Consider the following 24,415-nt stretch of genomic DNA (forward strand, 5'->3'; position numbering starts at 1 on the left):
GCAGTCTGCCTTTCATTCCCTTTTTAAATTTGGTGCCCAGGGCAATAAGTTTGCCTCGTATAACTGCTTTATGGCATTCCCAAATTGTTCCCTCTCTCAGGTCTTTAGTGGTGTTTTCTGGAAAGTAGTATTGCAATGTTTCCTTATTCTTTGACTACTACCGGGTCGTCCAACAGGTTTTTGTTAAGCCGCCATGTCCAGGCCCTATGGGCGCCTGAGGGCAAGGCAAGGGTGACAGTGATCAGAGCATGGTCCGATATCGTTATATTTCCGACAGATGAGCACTGTAGCAGTTCCAAAGTGGGCTGGTCGACACAAAGTAGGTCTATTCTGGTGTAAACATTGTGTATCTGAATAATAGCTGTAGTCTCTATATTCGGGGTGGATGATCCTACAACTGTCTATTATACCTGCTGTCTGAAGGGATTTACGAATGTGTTTTAGGAAGGCATGGGAATGTGTAGGTCGTCTGTGCGACGTATCCAGTGAAGGATCTGGGCTTACATTAAAGTCACCCCCTAAAATTGGGGAGCCCCCTTTGAACTCCACCAGGTGGTCTAGAACAGTGTCAAGGAAGGTCAGTTGGTTTGAATTGGGGGCATAAATGTTGGCGAAAGTGTATTTTGTACCTGCAGTGATCCTATTTTTTTTTTTTTTTGTTGTGTTGTATTAAGTATTGTCCCTATGGGTCGGTTATTCTGCTTGCCTGCTGTAAAGGGCGGTTTTTGTGGACAACTATTGCCATTCCTCTGGATTTGCTAACTCGGGAGGTGCTGATATACCACTGGTTATACAGGTGGGTGGGCAATTTAGGTATTGCTTGGTGGGTAAAATGTGTCTCCTGTAGGAAGACAACCTGTGCCTTCAGCGTTTATAGTTCCCACCATAGTTTGCTACGTTTTACAGGGGGAGCAGAGACCACGAACATTGTATGAAATTACCTTGATTTCTGCCATGTTAACAGTGTGGCGGGTTGGCGGCCATCCTGGCTGTATTGTCCGGTGCGGGCTGCGATGGTCTGTGTAGATCCTGTCAGAGGAAAAGGTGAGAAGGAAAGGAGGCATGGGAAGAGAGGAAGGATGGGAGGGAAAGAGACAAATGTTAACATCAGTAAGAACAGTATTGAGACGTACTATAATAAAAAAAAAAACAGTGGTTTGAAATAACTGCAGGCCGGGTCCTAGGGGCTTCCCTAATGCAGGGGGCCTACCTGTTGTCCCGTATGTGGGTGGCCAACAGGGGGGTTGTGGGCCAGCATGTTTGTAGGTCCAAGGGAGGGGTCCGCTCCGCCTCCACCTTTTGGAAGTTGTTCTGGGACACCGAGTGTCCGGGTGCGAACTTTCAGGGGGGTTTGGGATACGGGCGTGACCTATGAGGTCAAGGATAGGGCTTCAGGGACAGGGTCCAGACATGACAAGTTTGTGTCTGAGGCGGACTTGCGCCAGTCTATCAAGGCAGACCGATGTCTGAATGAAAACCAGCTCTGATGTGGGGGTCTAGAGCGAGTGTCCAGCTTCTATCCCATATGTAAATTGGGAGCAGGATCCAGGTTGGTTTTAAAGGATTAGGTAAGCTTGGGGTATGGAGTGAGTCATCAGTCTCTCGGAGCCGAGGGGCCAGGTGATGCATCTACATCTTGATGGTGGCGACTGCGTCTCCGGCTGCGTCTTTGCGGCATATGCAGCCAGGGTTGGGGCAACCTTATGGCTGAGAAGCACACTACCTCTGTGACCTCATGCCAGTCCAGGAAGTCCACTGAGCCCAGTCCAAGAACCGAAAGGAAGTGAGGGAGGTCATCTTTGGTGCATAAAGTAACTGAGCGACCATCTTTAGTCGCTTATAGGTACAACAGGAAACCCCAGAGATAGGGTAGGCTTGCCTCCTGGAGGACCACCAGTGTAGGTTTAAGGGCCCTGCGTTGCATGAGACTGCTCCTGGAGAGGTCTTGGTAAAAGAGGTGTGCGCCATCAAAGGTTTATTGTGCATCTTCTGCATAACACGCTCTTTAAGGTTATATTTATGATGTCTGGGGTTGTCCGTGTCCTGAGAAGGGGGTCTCGGAGCTCCATGGGCATTGTCAGTTTTGATAGGCACTGTGTCTGGGAGCTCCAAAATTTCCCTGAATACCCCCACTAATGAGGGAATTATCTTTGGGGGCAGTCGCTTCAGGAAGGCCACGAATTCAAATGTTCATTCGTCTGTTGCGATTCTCAGTTATCGAGTTGTGACAGAAGTGCTTCCATCTTGTGGTCCTGGGCAGCACATCTCATCTGTAATTCTTGTATGGTGGGGAGGGTCTCATCTAATCTTTGTTCCAGTGTCTATACTCTGGTGCCCAGGTGTGTTTTTTATTTTTATTTAGTTTTTTAACCACTTCAATACCGGGCCATAGTCATATGAAGTCCACAGATGGGATCTCCCATCCTGGGTGAGCGTCGTATGACGTCCTCGCTATCACGCCGCTCCTGCGGGCCCCCGGGGGCCCGCAGCGATAGTAGATGAGAGGTGTTGCTCTGACACAGCCCTTCCCCGATCCATGTGATCTGCCTCCCCGATCCACGTGACCGGATGTGTCCAATCACAGCCAGTCACATGTACTAGCTACATGCATGGCGCTCGTGCACGCCTCTAGGACTCGTGCAGAGCGGGGATCGGGGACGAGGCTTGTCACCCTGACACAGCCCAACCCTGATCGCAGAAATTAGCTCTTTGGACACAGTTGGTCACATGGTAATCACAGCCGGTCACAGAATGTCAACAAACCACGGTAACGAGATGTTATCGGGTTCTCTTCCTCACACACCGATCATGTGTGAGAAGGAGATTGCAATAACCTCTTGTTACCGCTTAGTGTACACCAACACACACTGATACCCCCCCCCCCCCCCCCCAATAAAGAGGACCTGTCACCAGCCAGATCAGTACAGAGAGGGGAGAGAGAAACCGGCGTCATGTCATGACGCCGGTTTGTTTACAAGTGATCGCTCCATCGGAGCGATCACATTGTAAACACCTGGGTGTAGAAAGATGGCCGCCGCTTTGGAGCTAGGCCGAAGCCGCGGCCTCTCCTAAGGCCGAGACCGCGGAGCGCTCCGCGGATTGCGGCATGTGTGCACGGATCGGTGACAATCCGTTGCACCCCTAGGGACGGCGGCACGGAGGGGGAGAAGAGAGGGGGACGGCGGCACGGAGGGGAGCGGTAAATGCTAAGCACTGCCCCCACTGTGACGCATCGACGCCCTGCACGCACGTCGACGCATTTTCTTAGTCGACGTAGTCGATTACGTCGACGCGTCGTGGCAGCTCGAGTGTGTGTGTGTGTGTGTGTGTGTGTGTGTGTGTGTGTAATTTTATGAGAATCACAATTTTTTTTTTTTTTTTTTTTTAGAATAAAGAGCCCAATTCACGTGGTATAACATCATTTTTCACATTACACAAAAAAATTGGGCTAACTTTACTGTTTAGTTTTTAAAAAAATTAATTGAAGTGTGTTTTTTCTTTTCCCAAAAAATTGCATTTGAAAGACCGCTGCACAAATACAGTGTGACATAAAATATTGCAACAACCACCATTTTATTCTCTAGGGCCTCTGAGATAAAATATATATGTATGTATGTGTTTGATAGTTCAAAGTCATTTTCTAGCAGAAAATACAGATTTTAACTTGTAAGCAACAAGTTTCAGAAGAAGGTTTAGTCTTTAACCACTTCAGCCCTAGAAGGATTTACCCACTTCCTTTAATTGACAATTGCAGGGTGGTGCAACTTTTTATTTTTTTTTTCTTTCCCCATAAATAGAGCTTTCTTTTGGTGGTATTTGATCACCTCCTGCGATTTTAAATTTTTGCGCTATACACAAAAAACAAAAGCGGCAATTTTGGGAAAAAAATAACATAATTTTTTACTTTCTGCTATAAAACAAATGGGGAAAAAAACTAATTTATTCATCAGTTTAGGCCGATATGTATTCTGCTACATATTTTTGGTAAAAGAAAAACAAAATAGGGGATTGATTTATGGCATTTTTATTATTAGCAATGGCAGCAATTTTTAACGGGACTGCGACATTGCGGTGAACAGATCAGACACCTAACCTTTTTTTTTTATTTAAAAAAAAAAATAAAAAAAAAGAAGAAAAAAGAGAAAAATTATATCTCTCTATATCTATCTCTATATCTATATCTATATCTATATCCTTTTTAATTGATATCATGAATATGAATTTATGGTTGGCCATTGGCATCATTTGAAGCAGTGTTTAAAAATCCTGCTGCATATTTGGTCAGTTAAAAAAAAAAAAAAAAAGCACCAAAAAATGCACTTGTTACATTTTTTTAAAATCACATGACCTATGAAAAACGCACCGTAAAAAGGCGGCCGTTATCGGCACTTTTTTATTTATTTTTTGGCCGATTAATTTTCAGCAGAAAAAATTTCAGTGCATCATTAATGTATAACTCAATGTGGACCCCAAACATTTTTGGCAAGACTTTACTGCCAAAAGATAACCTGTCTTGCTTTGGCATCATAATAAATGATTGGTGTCTGAACTGGTTAGCTGTTTGCTCTTTCTGGATGTTTTACTTGGTAACAAATTTATGACGGCACCCAATGGATATATGTATGTATACGCTCTGGATATACCAGTGATTGGCTGCAGCTCTCTGTATACCATTTGGAGAATGCTGGATTATAGACCGCTGACTCGCAAATGTTTGGCCGGGCCGCGAGAACGATGGAAATGAAGGTGGGAGGGACCAGAGGTGTTCAGATTTAAATCTCTGCTTATGTTACCTTTGCTTGTCATCTGATAGGAGACACGACTTTTGTACCAGGATGGAGAAGAGGATCCTGGAAGGGTTTGCAGCCGAGTTCTTTATCAGAGTCCTGCTGCTCGGTATATTCCTGTAAGTACATCAGTCTGGTTAATGAGTAAAGCTGCAGTGATAGGAATGTTTGTATAATGCGTTTTATGACCTAATATTGATCCCTTTTTATGTACACATAAAATTCCCTTTTTAACTGAGCAAACTTTGATTATTGTATCTGTATAAATGTTATACCGTTACATAGAAGCAAAAATACTTTTGTTTAAGGCTCGGTTCACTCAGGGGCGGCACGACTTGCAGCGCGACTCGGATGCGACCTGCACACGACTTCAGCGGTGACTTGCAAAACGACTTCTGTATAGAAGTCAATGCAAGTCGCCTGAAGTCACCCCAAAAATAGTACAGGAACCTTTTTTCTAAGTCGGAGCGACTTGAGTCGCTCCTATTAGAACGGTTCCATAGTACAGAACGGAGCGCGTCTTGTCAGGCGGCTAAGTCGCCTGGAAAAGCCGCCCCTGTGTGAACCGAGCCTTAGGCAAACCTTCTCGTATAATGAAAAGCACTAAACGCCCAGGAAAATGATTTGACTAGCCTGTATGTGGATTAGTGATTAAAATGTTCATCAATACTACTAGCAAAGTAACAGGTCCCTTTTAGTGTACTTTACTTCTGCACTAGCAAAATTTAGTTAAAAACACATATACGTTGTTCCCCCTAGTGTTCTGTTCAGCTACAGAAGTGACGAGGAGCTTATAGTGGTTGTAAGGGATAGATTATTTTATTTCAAAATAATAAACATGTTCTACTTGCCTGCTCTGTACAATGGTATTGCACAATAGTGGCCTCAAACTTCTCCTTCTGTGTGTGCCCCCATTTCCAAAACTTTCTATGGGGGCATGTGTGTGGGCACACTCGTGAGCCAGGCTCTGTGTGTTCATAGATGCACACAGTGTGGCTCAGCCCTATCCCCCACTCTCTGTACAAAGGATTTGAATGACAGCAGCAGGAGCTAATGCCTTTGCCCTTTTAGTATGTATGTTTTCAGGGGGGTGAGGGTGCAACACAACTGCTGGGATATTTTTACCTTAAAGAGAAGTTCCATCCAAAAGTGGAACGTTCGCTCATGGCACCGGAGGGGGGGGAGCAGATACCTGTCTTTGATGCTAATGCTACACTGCTGGGTTCCCTTACTCACAATGGCGGCGGCAGCACCCAACAGCTGATGTAAATATCAGCTGCGGTGCCGACATCGTTGGACTCCAGGACAATTAAGTGTCCCATTATTAAGTCAGCAGCTTCAGTATGTGTATTCTTGTTTTTACATTCAGCTGTCAGCGGGGAAGCCTGCTGACAGCTGATGATTCATCGGTTGTTAGGGATGTGGCAACCAGCTTCCCGGCCTGCTCCTTACCAACCAGCTATACAGTTTGTTAACCACTTCCTGACCACCTCACACAGATATACTGTGGCAGAATCACGTACCTGTACGTTGCCCTTTAAGAGGTGGTCTGCGGGCACGCTGTGAGCTAGGGCCCTGTGGACTCTGTCCGCGGAGACATCCGCGATCGCCTCACGGAGAGGAAGAATGGGGAAATGCTAATGTAAACAAGCATTCCCCTGTTCTGCCTAGTGACGGTGTCACTGATCACAGCTCCCTGGAATTGGGAGTGGTGATCAATGTTGTCACACACAGCCCCTCCCCCCATAGTTAGAATCACTTCCTAGGACACACTTGACCCCTACAGCGCCACCTAGTGGTTAACCCCTTCACTGCCAGTCACATTTGCACAGTAATCAATGGATTTTTAATTGCACTGATCGCTGTATAAATGTGAATGGTCACGCCAAAAGTGTCTGATCTGTTCGCCATAATGTTGCAGTCACGATAAGATCGCTGCCATTACAAATAAAAAATATTAATAAAATGCCATAAAACTATCCCCTATTTTTGTAAACGCTATAACTTTTGCCCAAACCAATCACACGCTTATTGCGATTTTTTTTTTTTTTTTTTTTTTTTTTTTTTTTTAAACAATGTTGAATACATATCATCCGAAACTGAGGTAAAAAAAAAATATTTTTTTAATATATTTTTGAGGGATATTTATTATAGCAAAAAGTAAAAAATGCTTTTTTTTTTCAAAATTTTTGCTATTTTTTTGTTTATAGCGCAAAAAAATAAAAACCACAGAGGTGAAAAATCTCTATTTGTGGGCAAAAATTTTTTGTCAATTTAGTTTGGGAGCCATGTCGCATGACCGCGCAATTTTCCTTTAAAGCGACGCAGTGCCGAATCTCAAAAAAACACTCTGGTCTTTGGCCAGCCAAATTGTCCGTGGCTTAAGTGGTTAAAGAGAAAAAAATATCAAAATGCATGTTTAAAAACGCACCTGAAAACCGCAACGACTACATACAGTATCTCACAAAAGAGATGAACTCACTTTTGTTGCCAGCGGTTTAGACATTCATGGTTGTGTGAGTTATTTTGAGGGGACAGCAATTTTTTACTGTTATACAAGCTGTACAATCACTACTTTACATTGTAGGAAAGTGTCATTTCTTCAGTGTTGTCACATGAAAAGATATAATAAAATATTTACAAGAATGTGAGGGGTGTACTCACTTTTGTGAGATAGTGTGTATGTGAACTTTGGGGTCACTGCTGTGGATGTGAAGGAGAGGAATGGCTTTTGCTCTGTATGTCCCTCCTTGTGTTGCCTGTGTGTGTGGCGCTCGGAACACTACACATATGGGAGTGGGAGGGAACCTCTATGGGACTCCATACATCCATGTGACATCGGGGGCACATATAGATTGGGGTGCTGGACAGTTTCAAAAGTAAACTCTGAAGAGATAACTTATAGCGCAAACAGCTAATACATGTATTTTATGTTATCGGTTTTATTTAAAAAGTTGTCACTTTAAGTTAGCCAATACAGGTATCGCTAAGGCCCCTAACACCCTTGGGCGGTGTGGGCACCGGCGGTCAAACTGCGCTATTTTTAGTGCCGCTTTACTGTCGTTTTAGCAGCGGTATTCGCACCCCCCCCTCCCCCACTAACGGCCGAGAGAGGGTTAAAACCACATCAAAGCTCTGCTGCAGCTTCGCTTTGCCGGGGGCTTTCTTACTGGGGGGGCTTTCTCACTTGGGTGAATCGAGCAGATCTTTCATGGAGCTTTTCAGGTGCTATTTTTTAGCGATGTAGCGCCTGCAAACTAAACGCAGAAAGGGGTCTTTAAACTCCAAACTAAACGCACCTAACAAATAACTAGTTTGATGAACAGTGTTTGGTGTTAAACGTTTGCTTCTCCTGCTTTCACAGGCTTACAGAGATGATGCATCCCTTTCAGCGAGTGATTCAGCCAGAGGAGATGTGGCTCTATAGAAACCCGTATGTGGTCACCGATCGAGTCCCCACTAATAGTATGTTTGTAAGTACCTGCCCTGTGATAAAATGTACCTTATTGATGTACAGTATGCGAAGGAAGCCTGTACTGAGAATATGTTGGTTGGTTCCCTGGCTGTCATGATGATTAGTGGCAGGAATACTTTCTAAGGCCGCACAGCCCTAAGGCGGGTATGCGAGTAAACCGTACTGACGTCTAAATCTACGTGCCTTTCATTGTAGTAATACAGCTAAATACAGTCAGGTAGCTTGTATATTTAGGTCAGAAGTGGCAGCACCCATGTGCATTCGGCTGAAATTCAGAGGACAGAGCAAGAAGACATTGCTCTAATTTGTGTGTATGAACATCTAATGTTGAGCTATATAAACAGGCTTCCCTTAAAGTGGTTGTAAACCCTTTAAAAAAAAAAAATCCCCCCCCAAAAAAACCTTGCAAAATAAAGGCATAATGAGCTAATATGCATAGCATACTAGCTCATTATGAATTACCTGAGATTGAAGCTCCTGCAGCCGTCCTCGTTAACCACTCTGGTGGCCGACATCTCTCCGGGGGGTTACTTCCGGGTATCGTGGCTCTGGCACTGTGATTGGCCAGAGTCGCAATGACATCACTCGTGCGCGGGAGCCGCCGGTAATGGCACAGTAAACTGAGGCAACGGTACGTACGTACATACCCTTGCTTAAGTGTGCATGTGCCGATGACAGCGGCAAATACAGGGATATCTCCTAAACCGTGTAGGTTTAGGAGATATCCAGTGTAGCTACAGGTAAGCCTTATTATAGGCTTGCCCGTAGTAAAAAGTGATTGTAAATGGTTTGCAACCACTTTAACAAATCTGATAAGGATATACAGGTGGTCCCCTAGTTACTAACATCCGACTTGTAAACGACTCCTACTTACAAACCGGAGACAACAGGAAGTGAGGAAATCACTCCTGTAAGAGTTATTATGGGAAAACGGTGTTTCCACTAAAGCTTTATCACCAATCCTTGTTTCCACAACAACCCAAAATGTTCACAATCCAATTGTCATTGGGACAGAAAGGGAGGTGAAATCTTCTGGGGCACAGACAGCAAAACAAATGTTACAGGGGTGTTAACCCTTCCCTATGCTATCCAAAAAGCTTAAAAATCGTTTTTTGGCTAGATCTACACTTAAAAAATGTAACTGTTCTGACTTACAGATTCAACTTAAAGGGGTTGTAAACCTTTGTTTTTTTTCCACACCTGCCAGTCACTGGCCTCCGAGCCCCTTCATCTCTTCAGGGATGCGCTGTCCTTCTCATCACGGGGTCCCGGCTCTTGATTGGATAGATTGATAGCAGCACAGCCATTCGAACTGTGATTCCTGCTCCTATCAGTCAAATCCAGTGATGCGGGCACCAGGGGGCGGGCCGAGTCTGGCATTCATATCTGTGGATGCAAATGCTGGGCTCGGGAGCGTGCCCATGCAAGGTAACCCCCTCCAGGAGAGTGGTTATCTAATGTGGGGAGGAGCTGTGAGAGCTGCTGGGGGACCCCAGAAGAGGATGTTCGGGGGCCACTCTGTGCAAAACGAACTGCATAGTGGAGATAAGTATGCTATGTATGTTATTTAAAAAAAAATAAAAAAAAAATAAAAATAAAAAAAAAAAACCCTTTACAATCACTTTAAGAACAAATCTACAGTCCCTATCTTGTTTGTAACCCGGGAACTGCTTGTACAGCTAAAACACGTGCAGAGGACACTAGTGCTTCTCTTGGTACCTGGATAAAAAAAATTTTTTAATATGCATATACTGTAAATTTACCAGCCTTTATCAAATATAAAAATCACTCAAGAAGCATATACAGCAATCAGCCATAAGATAGTGACCACTGACAGGTAAAGGGAATATCATTGATCATTATGCCTCTTGTTTAGGTCCAGGAAAAAAAATAAACAAGATACAGACCGTGTGTGTGTGTGTGTGTGTGTGTGTGTGTGTGTGTGTGTGTGTGTGTGTGTGTGTGTGTGTGTGTGTGTGTGTGTGTGTGTGTGTTTTTTTTTTTTTTTTAAGACCTAGACTCAAAGGTTGGTAAATGTAAACAAAATCAGAACATTGTATCCAGTGCTTACTGTAATGTTCTTTTTATGGCAGCATGCCTATGACAGAACTCTGCTCCAATCATAGTAATGCTGCCATATAGGCATCAGGAAAAGAGGGTATAAAAGTGCAAAAAAATCTTAGGGGATAATTTACTAAAACTGGAAAGTGCAAAATCTGGTGCTGCTCTGCATAGAAACCAATCGGCTTCCAGGTCTTTTTATTGTCAAAAGCTTAATTGAACAAGCTGAAGTTAGAAGCTGATTGGCTACTATGCACAGCTGCACCAGATTTTGCACTCTCCAATTTTAGTAAACCAACCCCATAATGTTTAAAAGGTCATTTCCATGGGACTATTAAAATCGGATAGTGCTAAGCGCCAAAGAAGTAAAATTTCAAAGGTACAATGAAAAAATATGCGAAATGGCAAAATACAATAAAAATAATACTATATAATATAATATAATATAATATAATATAATATAATATGTGTGTGTGTGTGTCACCACAATGGGTTATGGTAATAATCCCTACAAAACATAAAAGTCCCAAATTGCTTTTTGTTCATAAGTGCTTGTGCTCAAAATATGACAACCAGTGCTGTGTTTAGCTTGTTCTCAGATCAGGTGCCCCACATGGATGTGCACTCACCCCTAGGTGTTGACCAACTATCTCTAGTATGGTCATTTGTGCTGGTGGGGGAGACCCCCCGAGTAAGCTCTTTTGCTGGCAGCTCATACTGGATAAGTCCTCAGATAAATAGAGGGAAATAACAAGAGAAGAACCTCATCGTGTAAAAACTTATGGATTTATTAAATCTACAACAAACAAAATTTCACTCACATGTAGTGCACCACCCTGGCACCCGGTGTGTACAGCATGTGTTTGTTAGTAACGGGTAGCTCGGCCCACGATATGCTGAATTTGTCTGATCGCGGTTCAGCTCGGTTCCTGGAAGGTGCGTGGGCGGGCGTGGGTCACGATGCAGCAATCAAGCCTTGATGCATTTCAGCCAATCAGAGGGTCGTCATCGGGAGGCTTCCATATCTATGTGACTGTCACGTGTTTTACATGTTTGCTTTGCATCTTTCGTTTTTGTATAAATATAGAAAATTGTAGATTAGCCAATAGGGAGCATTGTATTTCACCAAGATCACTTGGCCTCCATTTGTATCAACTCTTAAGCTTTCATACACATAACAAATGCATTGTTTTTAATGAGTCACCCGACTCATAGACTTGCATTGTAAGAAGTATCACAAAAGCCCAACCATTGTGTAGCACTGTAAATCAAGACACTCATGCCAGCATATATAATGAGCTGCCCCTGTATACATTAACTAGCACTGCTCCCTGGAGTTGGAACATGGAAACCTTTTGGTGTTGGAAAGGTGCCCTGGCAGTGATGGGTATGGGGTAAGAGGTAGTGGTGTTTATTTATTTATTTATTTATTTATTTTAAAAGCAGAAATTCAAAAAAAAGCACATTAGAAAATGTAAAGGATAAGTTCGCCTTTAAAAATAAATGCACATTTTTACAGGTCAAAAAAAAAAAAAAAAAAAATATATATATATATATATATATAAATATGGCAGATGAATGAATAAAGCAGCCATGTGCCCCACAGGGCTACACTCTTTTCAAAAGTGACAGCTGGTATGGGGAAACTTCCCCACTCTGCTGTCACGCAGAGGGCAGCAGAGGGAACATGTTGTATCCTAAAAACAGGTTGAGCACATAACATGTTCCCGAAGGTAAACTTATCCTTTAAAAAAAACGAATAACTAAATTCTACTTCCACCAGATTCTGTCCCCCCCAGCACCGAATGTCTGCCACCTGATGTCCCCAGGCTGTCATGTTAGTGCCCCCAGCTTGTAAATGGCAAGTGAAGGTGAGGAGCTAATTTCTTTGCCACTCTTCTCTCTCCTCCTATCCACATGCTCTTTATCAGCACTAGAACGGTTTGGCTCTTGTGCTGCTTCTTCCTCTCCCATTCTAAGCCCTGCTCAATTAGGACTTCAAGATGCTGGTCAGATTCAGGTGCATGTACTGCTTGTATCAAAAAATGCATTTCTAGTGTTATTGAATGCAGAACTGCATCCATGCTTGTCTTTTTAATCTGCCTGGATTTCAGCTTTAAAATGGGGATGGGAGGGGAAACCTCTAGTGTGTGTGTGTGTGTGTGTGTGTCTGTCTTTTACTAAAATTCCTGTTTGCTATTATTGACATTTACATTTTGAAACACAGGAAAGTTGCACACAGACCTTCCATTCTAATTGTCATAATTGTGTACAGATGCACCACAGCTGTATCCTTTATCACTTCTTCTTGTGTTTCTAGCTGATTTCTTTCTTGGCTCCCATCTCGGTTGTGGTTTTGGCCCGCCTTTGTCGCCGAGCAGATCGCGCAGATGCACGGGAAGCTATACTTGGTAATATTTTGTACTGATAGCAGTTCTTCTGAAACAACCACAGAGAGCTGAGAAATTTCCTCTCTGATCGGATTACGCAGGAATTCAAGTTGAAGTGTGTTTTTGCATGTGGTTATACTGCTCATGTAGTTAGAATGTGACTGGCGTTGGTAATGATGGGCTGTGGATTAAACCATCCCATACATCAGCCATACATTGTTTTTGGTCCCCCCCCCCACACACACACACACAAATAGAGCTTTCTTTTGCTGGTATTTAATAACCACCTGCATTTTATTTTTTTTATTTTTTTTTGCACTATAAATAAAAAAAGTGACAATTTTGAAGAAAAGAGGGCAATTTTTTTTTATATTTTTTTGCTATAATATCCCCAAATTTCTTTCTCTGTTTAGGCCGATATGTATTCTTCTACATATTTTTGGTAAAAAATAAAAAATCGCAATAAGTGTATTATATAGAAAGGCCTTTGCGCTACTACCAAAAAGTGAAAACTACAAGTATGATATAAATAGTAGTAAATCTCATAAGAAAAAATAAATATAGCAAACTAGTGCTTAAAATAAGTGCTACAAAAAAATCAACATACACTAAACAAGTGCTGGCAGCAATAAATGAATATACACGTGCAAATTGCAAACAAGGTGCTAGTAAATGCAGCTGGATCTAATAGCATTCAGATAATACCAAAAATCGAAATAAAATCCATAATGATCCTTGCGCAGGATCATTATGGATTTTATTTTAATAAGTGTATATTGATTTATCAGGACTGCTGCATTGGGGTGGACAGATCGGACATTTTTGGGACCACTGATGTTTATACAGAGCTAAAAACGGCCACTGATTACTGTGTAAATGTCACTGGCAGGGAAGGGGTTAAACCCTGGTTGCTCAAGCTTTGGCCCTCCAGCTGTTGCGAAACTACAAGTCCCATAAAGTGTTACAAGGCTGACTGTTGTAAGCATGTTTCCCAAAGTGATACAAAATTTTTTGGGTGATTTTTGTATCACTGTCATGTTTTTTGGTCAGGCAACACACTGACACCTTTGCAGCCATTGTGCTATATGCTGGGAGTTCAGTGTGCTCCTCTAGCCTTTAACCACTTGCTTACTGGGCACTTAAACCCCCCTCAGTCCCAGACCAATTTTCAGCTTTCAGCGCTGATGCACTTTGAATGACAATTGCACGGGCATACAACACTGTACCCAAATGAAATTTTTATCATTTTTTTCCCACAAATAGAGCTTTCTTTTGGTGGTATTTAGTTACAGCTCGGAGTTTTATTTTTTGCTAAACAAACAAAAAAAGATGCAAAAAAAATAAAATCATGTTTTTTAATAGTTTGTTATAAAATTTTGCAAACGGGTAATTTTTCTCCTTCATTGAAGTGCGCTGATTAGGCGGCACTGATGGGCTGCATTGGTGGGCACTGATGGGCTGCATTGGTGGGCACTGATGGGCTGCATTGGTGGGCGGCACTGATGGGCACAGATAAGGCGGCACTGATGGGCAAAGATAGGGTGGCACGGATGGGCAAAGATAGGGTGGCACGGATGGGCACTGATAGGTACCACAGATAGATGGGACTGATGGGCGGCACTGCTGGGCACTGATAGGTACCACAGATAGATGGGACTGATGGGCGGCACTGCTGGGCACTGATGGGCGGCACTGCTGGGCACTGATGGGCGGCACTGCTGGGCACTGATGGGCGGCACTGCTGTGCAGCACCTTTGAGGCAGATTGGGTGGCACTGTGGGTGGCACTGTGGGCACTATGGGCACTGATGGGGGGGGCACTGACGGGGGGGGGCACTTTTACTTCAGGATGGCACTGCGGGAGGCAGGTGGGCACTGGCAGGTGGCAGGTGGTCCCTTGTATTGATGGCCGTGATCGGGACTGATGTCCCGATCACGGCTGCCGGTGATCGGCTTTTTTTTTTTCTCCTCGCGCTGACAGCGCGAGGAGGAATAATAGCCGATTACCGGCTCCGTTCTATCACATGATCAGCTGTCATTGGCTGACAGCTGATCACGTGATAAGGGGTCGGGATCGACCCCTTGCACGGATCGGTGATCAGGCGAGTCTCATGGACTCGCCGATCAGAGCGCGCCGCGCGCGCCCCTCAGGGGGCGCGCAGGCCGCTCGTAAACGGGACGACGTCAATAGACATAGTCCCGGAAATGTAGGTCCGCGCTAATGCCGTCATTCGGCAATAGCGCGGATCCCAAGTGGTTAAGAAGGGGTGGCTCCCCTTCAGTCCACCTGCTCTCACCTATCCATCAGAATGCATGTGCCTCCACTGTGGAAACACTTATAAATTAGTGTTGGGTACCACAGATATCAGGGTGCCTTTGCTAGGCTCTGTGGCTTACGCATGCATTTGCAAATGTGTGCCGACTAAACCCCTAATTTTAACGCATATTGTTACACAGGTTATTTGGTTGTCGGTGGGCTGGTCGGTAAGTTAAGCTTGGTTTTTCCCATGGATTTATCCTTGGCCTTGTTTGTATATGTTTCCAGAAGGCAAAAGCATGATGGGATTTGCAGTTTTGCAACAGCTGGAGGACCACAGGTTGAGCGCCCATGGGTTAAACACTAGGGGGCGATCAAGGGGTTAACTGTGTTCCCTCAGTGTGCCCTCTAACTGTGCGGGGGTGGGCTACCTAGCACATGACAGAGATCACTGCTCCTGATGACGGAGCAGCAGGGCAGAACAGGGAGATGCCTTGTTTACATAGGCCTTTCCCCATTCTGCTTCTTCTGATCGTGATGGCAGGCACACGCCCGCTAGCCCAGGATTGCGAACAGACATGCGGGTAAGCCCTTTTGTGCACCCACCGCATTCTACTGACGTACAGAGGCGTGCGGCGGTCAGGAAGCGGTTAAAAAATGTACCTGTTCCAACTTGCATACAAATTCAACTTAAGAACAACCCTACAGAATCGTGTTTGTAACCCGGGGACTGCCTGTGCTTTATAATTAAAACTCCTCCTTTATTTTGTTTCTACAGCTGCCAGTCTTGCTTTAGCTCTAAACGGTGTGTTCACTAATACAATAAAACTCATAGTGGGAAGGTAAGATTTATTTTATTTTTTTTATTTTTTCCCCCCCCCACTTTTTCTTAGAAATGTTTGAAATCATTGAACAAATAGATGTATTTTTATACTGGAAGCATTGCACTGGTGTGCTCTTAACAAAATTTAGAGAATAGCCCCAGAACACTCGTGTGTTCCCTGTAACATGAGTGTACACAAGGGTGAGCGAGGCCTTATAGTATCTTGTATACAGATGTAAAATTGTTCTCATTAGTGATTATCGGGATGGAAAAGGAAATGTGATTATCATTCTCTGTATGTGTTGGGAAAATGTTGCTTCACTTCTGTCTTGGGGGCAAAAAGTGAGAGAAATAACAGTTGTGACCGGAGCGGGTGTCTCCTCACTTGTTCCGTCAATAACAAATATTGGATTTCCCATCACTTACCATACCAGTGACAGACAAGAGGTGATTGCATGGTACTGCTTGGTCAGTGAAGAGAAAACAGGATATGGAGAGTAATATATGAATTCGTGACGTGGCAAATTATGAAATCTGGAAATGCAGCGCACATTCTCCTTCTTTAATGGGGTAATAATGAAGCTGCTTTGCTGGTGATACTGATGGAGTTATTGCAAACTAATTTTTCAAGGCTTTTTTTTTTTTTCTAGTGATATCAAGAATAATATTATGTTGTTTTTTTTTTATTTGGGCAAGTTACCACAACGCCATTATCCTGTCATTTTTAGATCAAAGATACAACTATGTTGGTGTTCCTTGTTAATTTTACATTGTATTTTTTTAAATGTAACTGCCTACTCTCAAACTGTCATTTGAAGTAAAACACATAGCCAAGTATTACTCTACACAATTTTTTTTTTTTTTTTTTTTTTTTTTTTTTTTTTGTACATTAAGAAAACAAATCAAATTAGACATGATATCTGCCAATAGAACTTAACCAAAAAGTACAATCTATGCATCCAAAAATATAGAAAATATAACAAATCAAGTCATTATTCAACCAAAAAAATATCAAAGCAATAACTCCAAGGCCAATAATAAATGGCACGTTATTTCCTCCGATTCCGCAACATGTCTGGTTGACGAACAGCCATTCAGAAACTAACTGAAAAGCATGAATCCACACTCGCCAAACTTCTACTAACACAAAATTAGCAGAAGGGGCCCAAAAGGTGGCGCTAAAGAGCTGAAAATCAACGTAGTACGTCACTACGTTCATATTTGTTAGCCAACAATTGTGTGGCCATGTGTATGCAAGACAAGTTTGGACCAATGCCCTTCGGACAAAATTCCAAGGTTTTGTTGGCCAACAGTCTGATCATGTGTACGAGGCTGTACTCTACATAGTTGAAGGTAAATTTAAAGGAAATTAAACAAGAAAATTGTATAATGTATGGCCAGCTTAAGATGGCATTCTACATTTACCATCAGCATTGGGACCTGAGATTTTGTGCATTAGCGTTATTATGATACATCCAAATATCACCCAAATCGTCCCCTCCGCTCTTCTCAAGACCTCCTACTCTCAAGTTCTCTCGTCTCCTCCTCCCATGCTCGTCTCCAGGATTTTTCCAGAGCCTCTCCCATCCTCTGGAACTCACCACCTCCACTGTTCCGGCTATCCCCTACGCTTGATCCTTGAAAACTCATCTCTTCAAGGAAGCCTACCATGTCTCCAACTAATCTCCTACCACTTCCATCAGCTCATTCCCCACAGTTACAACCTTTTGTACCACCTGCCCCACCCTCTTAGATTGTAAGCTCTTCTGAGCAGGGCCCTCTTAATCCTCTTTTTTTATTTATTTTTTGTATTCTAACTGTATTGTCTCCTTTTGTAGTGTAAAGTGCTGCGTAAACTGTTGGCATTTATATAAATCCTGTATAATAATAATCTCCATGATGATGATCTCCTTTTTATATCTTTAGGCCACGTCCCGACTTTCTGCAGCGCTGTTTTCCAGATGGGCGAGAATCGCCAGGACTGGAATGTACGGGTGATCCAGAAGTGGTGACTGAAGGAAGAAAGAGCTTTCCCAGTGGCCACTCCTCATGTGAGCAAAATGTCGTCATTTTATTTTCAGCTTAAACTTTCCTTATTTCTTTAATGACCAATAACTGAACTCTGGATCTCTTCAGTGTAAGGCCACAAGGTATTTGAGCATATGTCCAGTTTTCAGGGTACACTACTCTTCCTCCAGTCAATGATTGACATGGAATGAGCAGCACGGAAGCTTGTAGGACTGCTTGACCACATTTTTGTGTAACCCAGGACCAGTTCTGATCCTAGAATTCCTATCTTAGTATATTATCTGTGCCAAAATCACATCCTAGTGGACATTGTGGAAGATTAGAAATGTAAATGTTTACGTGGTCCTTTAATGAAAAACTGGATTCTCCCAACGGAAGATGCTGAAGACGCACTTAAATGGTTACTCCAACATTTCATTCAGTATCAGTAATATGAAATGGGGTAGAACTTTACCTCAGTAATGCAATTTAATGCAGTCCCCATAATATAGTTTTATTACCTGTTACTGCCAGTTCAGCCTGAAGTTCTCTACTTCCTGTAATGGTGACAATGCTGTTTGGTCCTGCAGTAAAATCACATGGTGGTGTTGTCAGCAGGGTAGTCTTAGGCAGACATCTTGTTTTTAAATGGTCCTTTTTTTCAGCAGTCACAAAAATGTGGGTTTTGTTTGTTTTCAAATGGTGGGAGGAAGGAGGAAATGTTTATAGATTGTATAGGTTTTATACACAAAAGCCGATCATTACAAGCACACTTGCTGAGGTCACGAAGTGAATCACTGTAGTGAGATTAATTAGAAACGTTGCTCATGTGCTAAGCTCAGCCATAGGAATAATTGGTGTCCCTTTTTTTTTTTTTTTTTTTTTTTTTTTTTTTTTTCTTGTGTTCTGTTTCTTTTTCCCTCCTAATCAGTTGCATTTGCTGGGTTGGGCTTCACAGCTCTTTATATTGCCGGGAAGCTGGGAAGTTTTTCCTCCACTGGTCGTGGACATTCCTGGCGACTGTGCACCTTCTTGTTCCCGCTGCTGTGTGCTATCGCTATTGCGTTGTCCCGCACATGTGACTACAAGCACCACTGGCAGGGTAAGTACACTGGATTTAGCAGGGGTTAAGTGTCGAAAATCTGGTAAAAGTCAGGCTGGGTTTATGATGAAAAGAGGTTATCTTCAAAAAAAAAAAAAATTAATAAAAAGTGAAACACTTGACCCACATGTCCTGATTTTCATAGCTTCATACTGGTCCTTTTTTATTGTGGTGGGTATCCTCCATGACCAATGAGGAAGAATGTCAGGGAAGATGTTACCGCAGAAATCGAGACTTTAAAATAATTTGCCATGCAGGTACCAGGTATTGTCTGCTCTTTTATTTGCTCTCTTCTGCAGCCCAGGAACCCAAATCCCAGACTGCTGTAATCTGTAAGGTTCCACACTTAGACCCCTTTCGCGCTGTGCCGTCAGCGGTAAAGCGCCACTATTTTTAGCAGCGCTGCCCCATTGGCGGTGAAGGAGCGGTGAATTCCCCACTCCAAAGAAGCAGCTGGCAGGACTTTGTCTAACACCCTGCCAGAGCACTGCTCCAGTGTGAAAGCCCTCGGGCTTTCACACTGAAGTAAATAGAGCAGCTGTTTTAGGGCGGTTTGCAGGCGCTATTTTTACCGCTATAGCGCCTGCAAAATGCCCCAGTGTGAAAGAGGTATTATGGTAGCGTTGACCCCCCACCCCGCCCCATACCTTTCCTCAAGTTGGCCATTGGGAAGATGTGGGAGGGAATAGAGCAAGCTAATAATACTACCAGAGTAAACTATCCTTGAATCCGCTCATACATTGAAACTGCCCAGGGGACTTTTTACAAGAGTCGCACCAAACAAAAGTAGGTCAGCACATTCTAAAAAGGTAGAAACTTTTATTTGAACACAAATTAAAATTACACAGAATACATTAAAAAAGCATATATAGTTGCAACAGATGTACATGAGGAGATCCTTGAAATCCTAACTCTTGATGCGTTTTGTGAAGCAACGTTCACTTCTTCAGGAAACAAACTTATTTTATAGGATATCTGTAGAAGGACCATGTCATTAGTCTACCATAATACAAGAAAAAGAACTACATGGCAGAAAAAAAAATGTATATTATATATAATCTCTATCTATATCCGTCATAGAAAAAAGAATGGACTGGTTCAAACAGTTGTCAAAACGTGTGGGGCATCCCTTGGATCCAGGACTGATAGCTGGAAAAGTGCACTGATCACCTGGATACCTACATTGCAGTTTTGGGCCCTCACCAAGTTTTGACAAGCATACGCGTAAAAAAAAAAAAAAAAAAAAATTGGAAACTCTTACATACTATACCCACTGAAGTGACTGGATACACAGAAGTTAAACAAATCCTCCTGCATAAGTTGTACCTGTTTATCTGTAGCCCTTTCTCCACTACAGCCTACTAAATCGCACATTTTACATTTTCATATCTAATGTCACACACTGCACAGCAGAGAGTTTAGTGTAATCTGAGACCTGAGGGGAAGGAATAGACACGCCCTCCCTTACAGTCTCATAAGGAAACCTGCACAGCTAAGGCTGTCATTCCCCCTCTGTGTACTGGGGGTGGAGTGGGTGCCCTCTGTGTCCCCTGGGATTCTGTGGTGATAACAGACCCTGGCAGAAGTGATTTGTGCAGATAGCAGAAGGTGGAGAGAGAAGATGGGAACCACGCTAGGTACTTTGGATTGAGGGAAATGCTTTGTTCAATATTTATTTTTTTTCATTTCAGAGGTCTACAACCACATGAAATCCCCACATATGGGATTTTATTTTTGAGAGTAACTAAGCAATCCCTTCCATTGTGTTAAACTGCACCGGAAGTGTCCCCTTCAGCTTGGGTTCACACTGACAGCGGGTTAGAAATCGCACGATTTCATACCCGTATGTCAGTCTGACTTCAGGGGTGATTTCAGAGACATCTGTGTGGGTTCCTGCACAGATGTCTATACAAATCGCACAAAAGCCACCAAATGTAGTTCAGAAACTGCTTTTGGGAGTCTAGGCAGTGCAGAACTGATTCGGATGGTACAAATCGCACCAATGTGAACCTAGGCTTATTGTCTTTAAAATTCTGGAATTAATGTGACTAACGTGTTAAAGCAAAACTTTACCTGTAACAACTTGATAAAAATAGTTCTTTAGCAAGGCACACATTCCACATTAATAATTATGTTACCAACATTGGTGTGTGCTGTAAATTGCTTCGGGCATTACTCCTGTTTATACTTTCTAGGGGCTGCCATTTTGCTGAAGCCCAGAGCCCCTGAACAGCAGTCAATCATAAAGTGGAATTAAACCCATGGATTTAGCAATTTCAAAAAAGTTACATTCCTGGAATGCTGGGCTTGGTAACTCCACATTGGCTTGTGTCCTCAACCAAACTATTAAACCATAAAATGGCTGGTGTCATAACTGATCACATATACAACACCATGGCAGTTGCAGATCAAACAGAAGCAGCTTCCTTGGCTGTAAAGGATAGGAGGGTTTAATTCAGCTGTCAGCAGATCGGCCTCTAAAAACTTAGCAGTGCCTAACAACAATGGAGAGCAACTGAGCAAGTCCAGAGCATGGTGAGACAGAGTATGACTGGATTATAAACAGTATAGGCACTTAGTTTTAATGTTGTACATAGCTATACCTGCAAAAGGGGCCATCCTAAAGTGATCTAGCAGGACTTTAGTCAGAAAATTAAGTTCCACTTTAAGATTGCCTTTTAATTTTTTGCTGTAGGCATTTTAAAATTGGCACTTCATGTTATAACTGTACAAAATCCCCCCCCCCCCCCCTTTGCCTTCCATAACATCTGAGTATACCACAGATCCCTCCAGATGCTCGCAGTAGCCCAGCCACTCACAGTACTTATTGGCCAATTGGTGAACCACGTGGTAAGACAGGTTGGTGAAATGGGGCAATAGGTCGGATCTTTTACTTTTTTTTAAATGATCAGGTTTTGTGTCTGTGTGCTCTGGACACAGGCCACTATAAACGGCATTGTCTCTACAGGGAGGTTTCATATATTATGCAGTTTGTTAGATTGTACATTAGAACATATGACTATTTAGGACCTTTGTAATATAATCTGCCTATTGTCTCCATTAATTTTAGATGTTGTGGTTGGAGCTCTCATTGGACTCTTCTTTGCCTACCTGTGCTACAGGCAGTATTACCCCCCATTGACAGACAAGGAATGTCAGCAGCCATATCGGACCAAGGGACGAGTGTCCGGAGCTCAGGAGAGGAAGCTGAGCACCGCAGGGTACAGCCTGGATGTATAGCTGAGACATTCCGTACATATAGACTTTCACTGCCACAGTACTGCGATGCCCTCCTATGATGAAGAGGTGGTCTTCACTTTCTCAGGAGCAGATAATGTATTTATTAGGGGCAGCTTTTACCTTCTAACAGGTTTGGCTGTTTCCAGTTCTGTGTTACACTTGAAGGGAATAAGAGGAGGACCATGCTATAGATTGACATTTCCAGTGAGTCTTTCATGCCTAGTTTGGGTATGTAGGACAACATATAAATACTTGGCAGTTGTGTAGAACATATTTATTGGGACAGTGGTAAATTATACCTGGGCCCCAGGGAACTCCTTGCTGTATCCAACCAGGACATGATCTGACAATGATGGGATTATTGGTAATATTAAGTGATTGTAGATTATGAAGGATGGATCGCTCAGTGCTTGGAATATAGCTGCTGTTTAGTGATCAGTTTACTGTAGATTATCTGATATGGATTATCAAAGTCTAGTGATATCATGATTATAGTCTTATGTGGACAAAATCACATAGTGCTACGAGAATGGTATGTGTGCTTCTAGGCTGATCATATAACGGTTTCCTCCAGCCACACAGTTGAGGTGGATCGAGGAGCCCTCCCCACTGAGACATTGTATGCTGATGTTGGGATTCTCCGCTGTCAGCATAAACTGGTCAGCGGCTGCATCTGCTGATCGAAAAATAATTTCCACCAAAGTTGAGTGTTAGAAGGACTTCTGTCATGTGGGAGCGGCCCCACATGGATCATAATTTGAATGGCCCCTGCTGAACAGGCCAAAATTTCAATCCATGTATGGGTTTAGACTGTGTGTAGAATTGCACAGTGCTAGGATTATGTGCAATGTCCGGTGACCGTAGAATCCCGGGACAGGATTATATGGTGCTAGAATTGGACTGAATTGCAGTTTGAGAATAACCAAGCTGTGTTGGTTTTAAAAGCATTTCACAGACTTTTAAACAGTCAAATTTCCTTCTGTAGCTGAATACCATCACCTAAATATTTAAATGTCCAAAATTTTTTTTTAAAAAAAGTCTAGCTATTGGTGTAGCTATTGTGTCTAAAATGTTGCCATAAAATTGTACTACAGGTTTTCCCTCCTCCCCAGTTTTTAATAAGAACATCTGTCTGATTACTGCGGACATGTAAAAAAATTAGAAAAACTAAGGTCAACGAGTTTAAAAAAAAATAAATGTTTTTTTTTTTATTTTTATTTTTTATTATAAATATATTTAATTATAGCAAGTTTCTTCTGGAATTTGTTTAGCTGGAAGAAAATGTTCAAAGGGAAACTGGATTTATGTAGCAGTTATTTTTTTATTTTAAGATTAAAATGTGGATTTAATCAGCGTTATAAAACCCAAGCACCCACTGATACTAGTATTTATAACAACCTGGTTCTCCATATAAGTTGTTATATTGTCCATGGGGGCAACCATATTGTCCCATTAAGTGTGTGGTCACTGCCTCTTGCTGAACAGTACAACACTATGGTTGTTTCACTGCTCCTCCTTTGTATGTATGTATGTAGTGTAAAGCCTCTGTCGGGTTTATTTTGCCAGTACAGGATTGTTTATGCAGAAAAATGTTAAGGTATCACAATCAATGAGAAAAAAAAAATCTCTATTCTAAAACATTTTGAAAGTAGCTTACCCCAAAAAGCTACCTGTTCTCCCATAGACAAGAATACTGTTCATGGGTCAGACGTTGTGCACCCAAAGAACCATATTACATTGATGTCTGGAGTTGTAATCTCAAAAAAAAAAGTGTGTTAGTAACTTTTCATTGCGATAATGGAGAGACTCCTAAATTTTAATTTGAAGTAATTAAAATACACTGCTCCAAAAAATTAAAGGAACATATTTTTTAAAATCAGAATTAAAGAGGAAGTAAACCCTGATGAGTTTACTTCCTCTTTCATTGCCTGCAAAGGTAAAGCATAATGGACTACTATGCACCGCATAGTAGTCCATTATGTGTCACTTACCTGACATAGGAGCCAGCGAAGTCACTGCTGTCCCCTGTAGTCCGGTGCAGCCATCTTCTCGGTGGGTCTCGCTGCCCTGTCGATGTCATTCGGCGAAGCCGCGATGACTTCCCTCCCGCGCATTCGCACGGGAGCCGCCACTCGCAACATATCGCTGTTGACCGTGACACGCTCAGTGCACCTGCGCGCCGCTGTCTATGGCGCATGCGCCATAGACAGCGGTGCCTGTCTTTCTGCAAATATCTCCTAAACCGTGTAGGTTTAGGAGATATTTCTTGGACCT

General features: G+C 42.7%; 1 protein-coding gene across 1 annotated transcript; it reads left to right on the top strand.

The window, feature by feature from the left end:
• Positions 1-4,814: 4,814 nt before the first annotated feature.
• LOC143963653 (phospholipid phosphatase 5-like) lies at positions 4,815-23,348 on the top strand. The gene is made up of 7 exons (XM_077473363.1): positions 4,815-4,906; positions 8,152-8,260; positions 12,644-12,734; positions 15,748-15,811; positions 17,719-17,843; positions 18,731-18,901; positions 21,972-23,348. Exons 1-7 carry the CDS (start codon positions 4,836-4,838, stop codon positions 22,139-22,141), a joined length of 801 nt encoding a protein of 266 aa, XP_077329489.1. The 5' UTR covers positions 4,815-4,835; the 3' UTR covers positions 22,142-23,348.
• Positions 23,349-24,415: the final 1,067 nt, after the last annotated feature.

The sequence above is a fragment of the Lithobates pipiens genome, unplaced genomic scaffold (assembly GCF_037356315.1).
Source record: "Lithobates pipiens isolate NorthernLeopardFrog02 unplaced genomic scaffold, aLitPip1_a1.2 Scaffold_8, whole genome shotgun sequence".
Classification (NCBI taxonomy): domain Eukaryota; kingdom Metazoa; phylum Chordata; class Amphibia; order Anura; family Ranidae; genus Lithobates; species Lithobates pipiens.

Bases quoted from the DNA above. Each gene is read 5' to 3' on its own strand.
- LOC143963653 (XM_077473363.1), top strand. From the start codon at position 4,836: ATGGAGAAGAGGATCCTGGAAGGGTTTGCAGCCGAGTTCTTTATCAGA. The intron at 12,735-15,747 runs GTAATATTTTGT...TTGTTTCTACAG, and splicing joins TGCACGGGAAGCTATACTTG to CTGCCAGTCTTGCTTTAGCT. The intron at 17,844-18,730 runs GTGAGCAAAATG...CCTCCTAATCAG, and splicing joins TCCCAGTGGCCACTCCTCAT to TTGCATTTGCTGGGTTGGGC.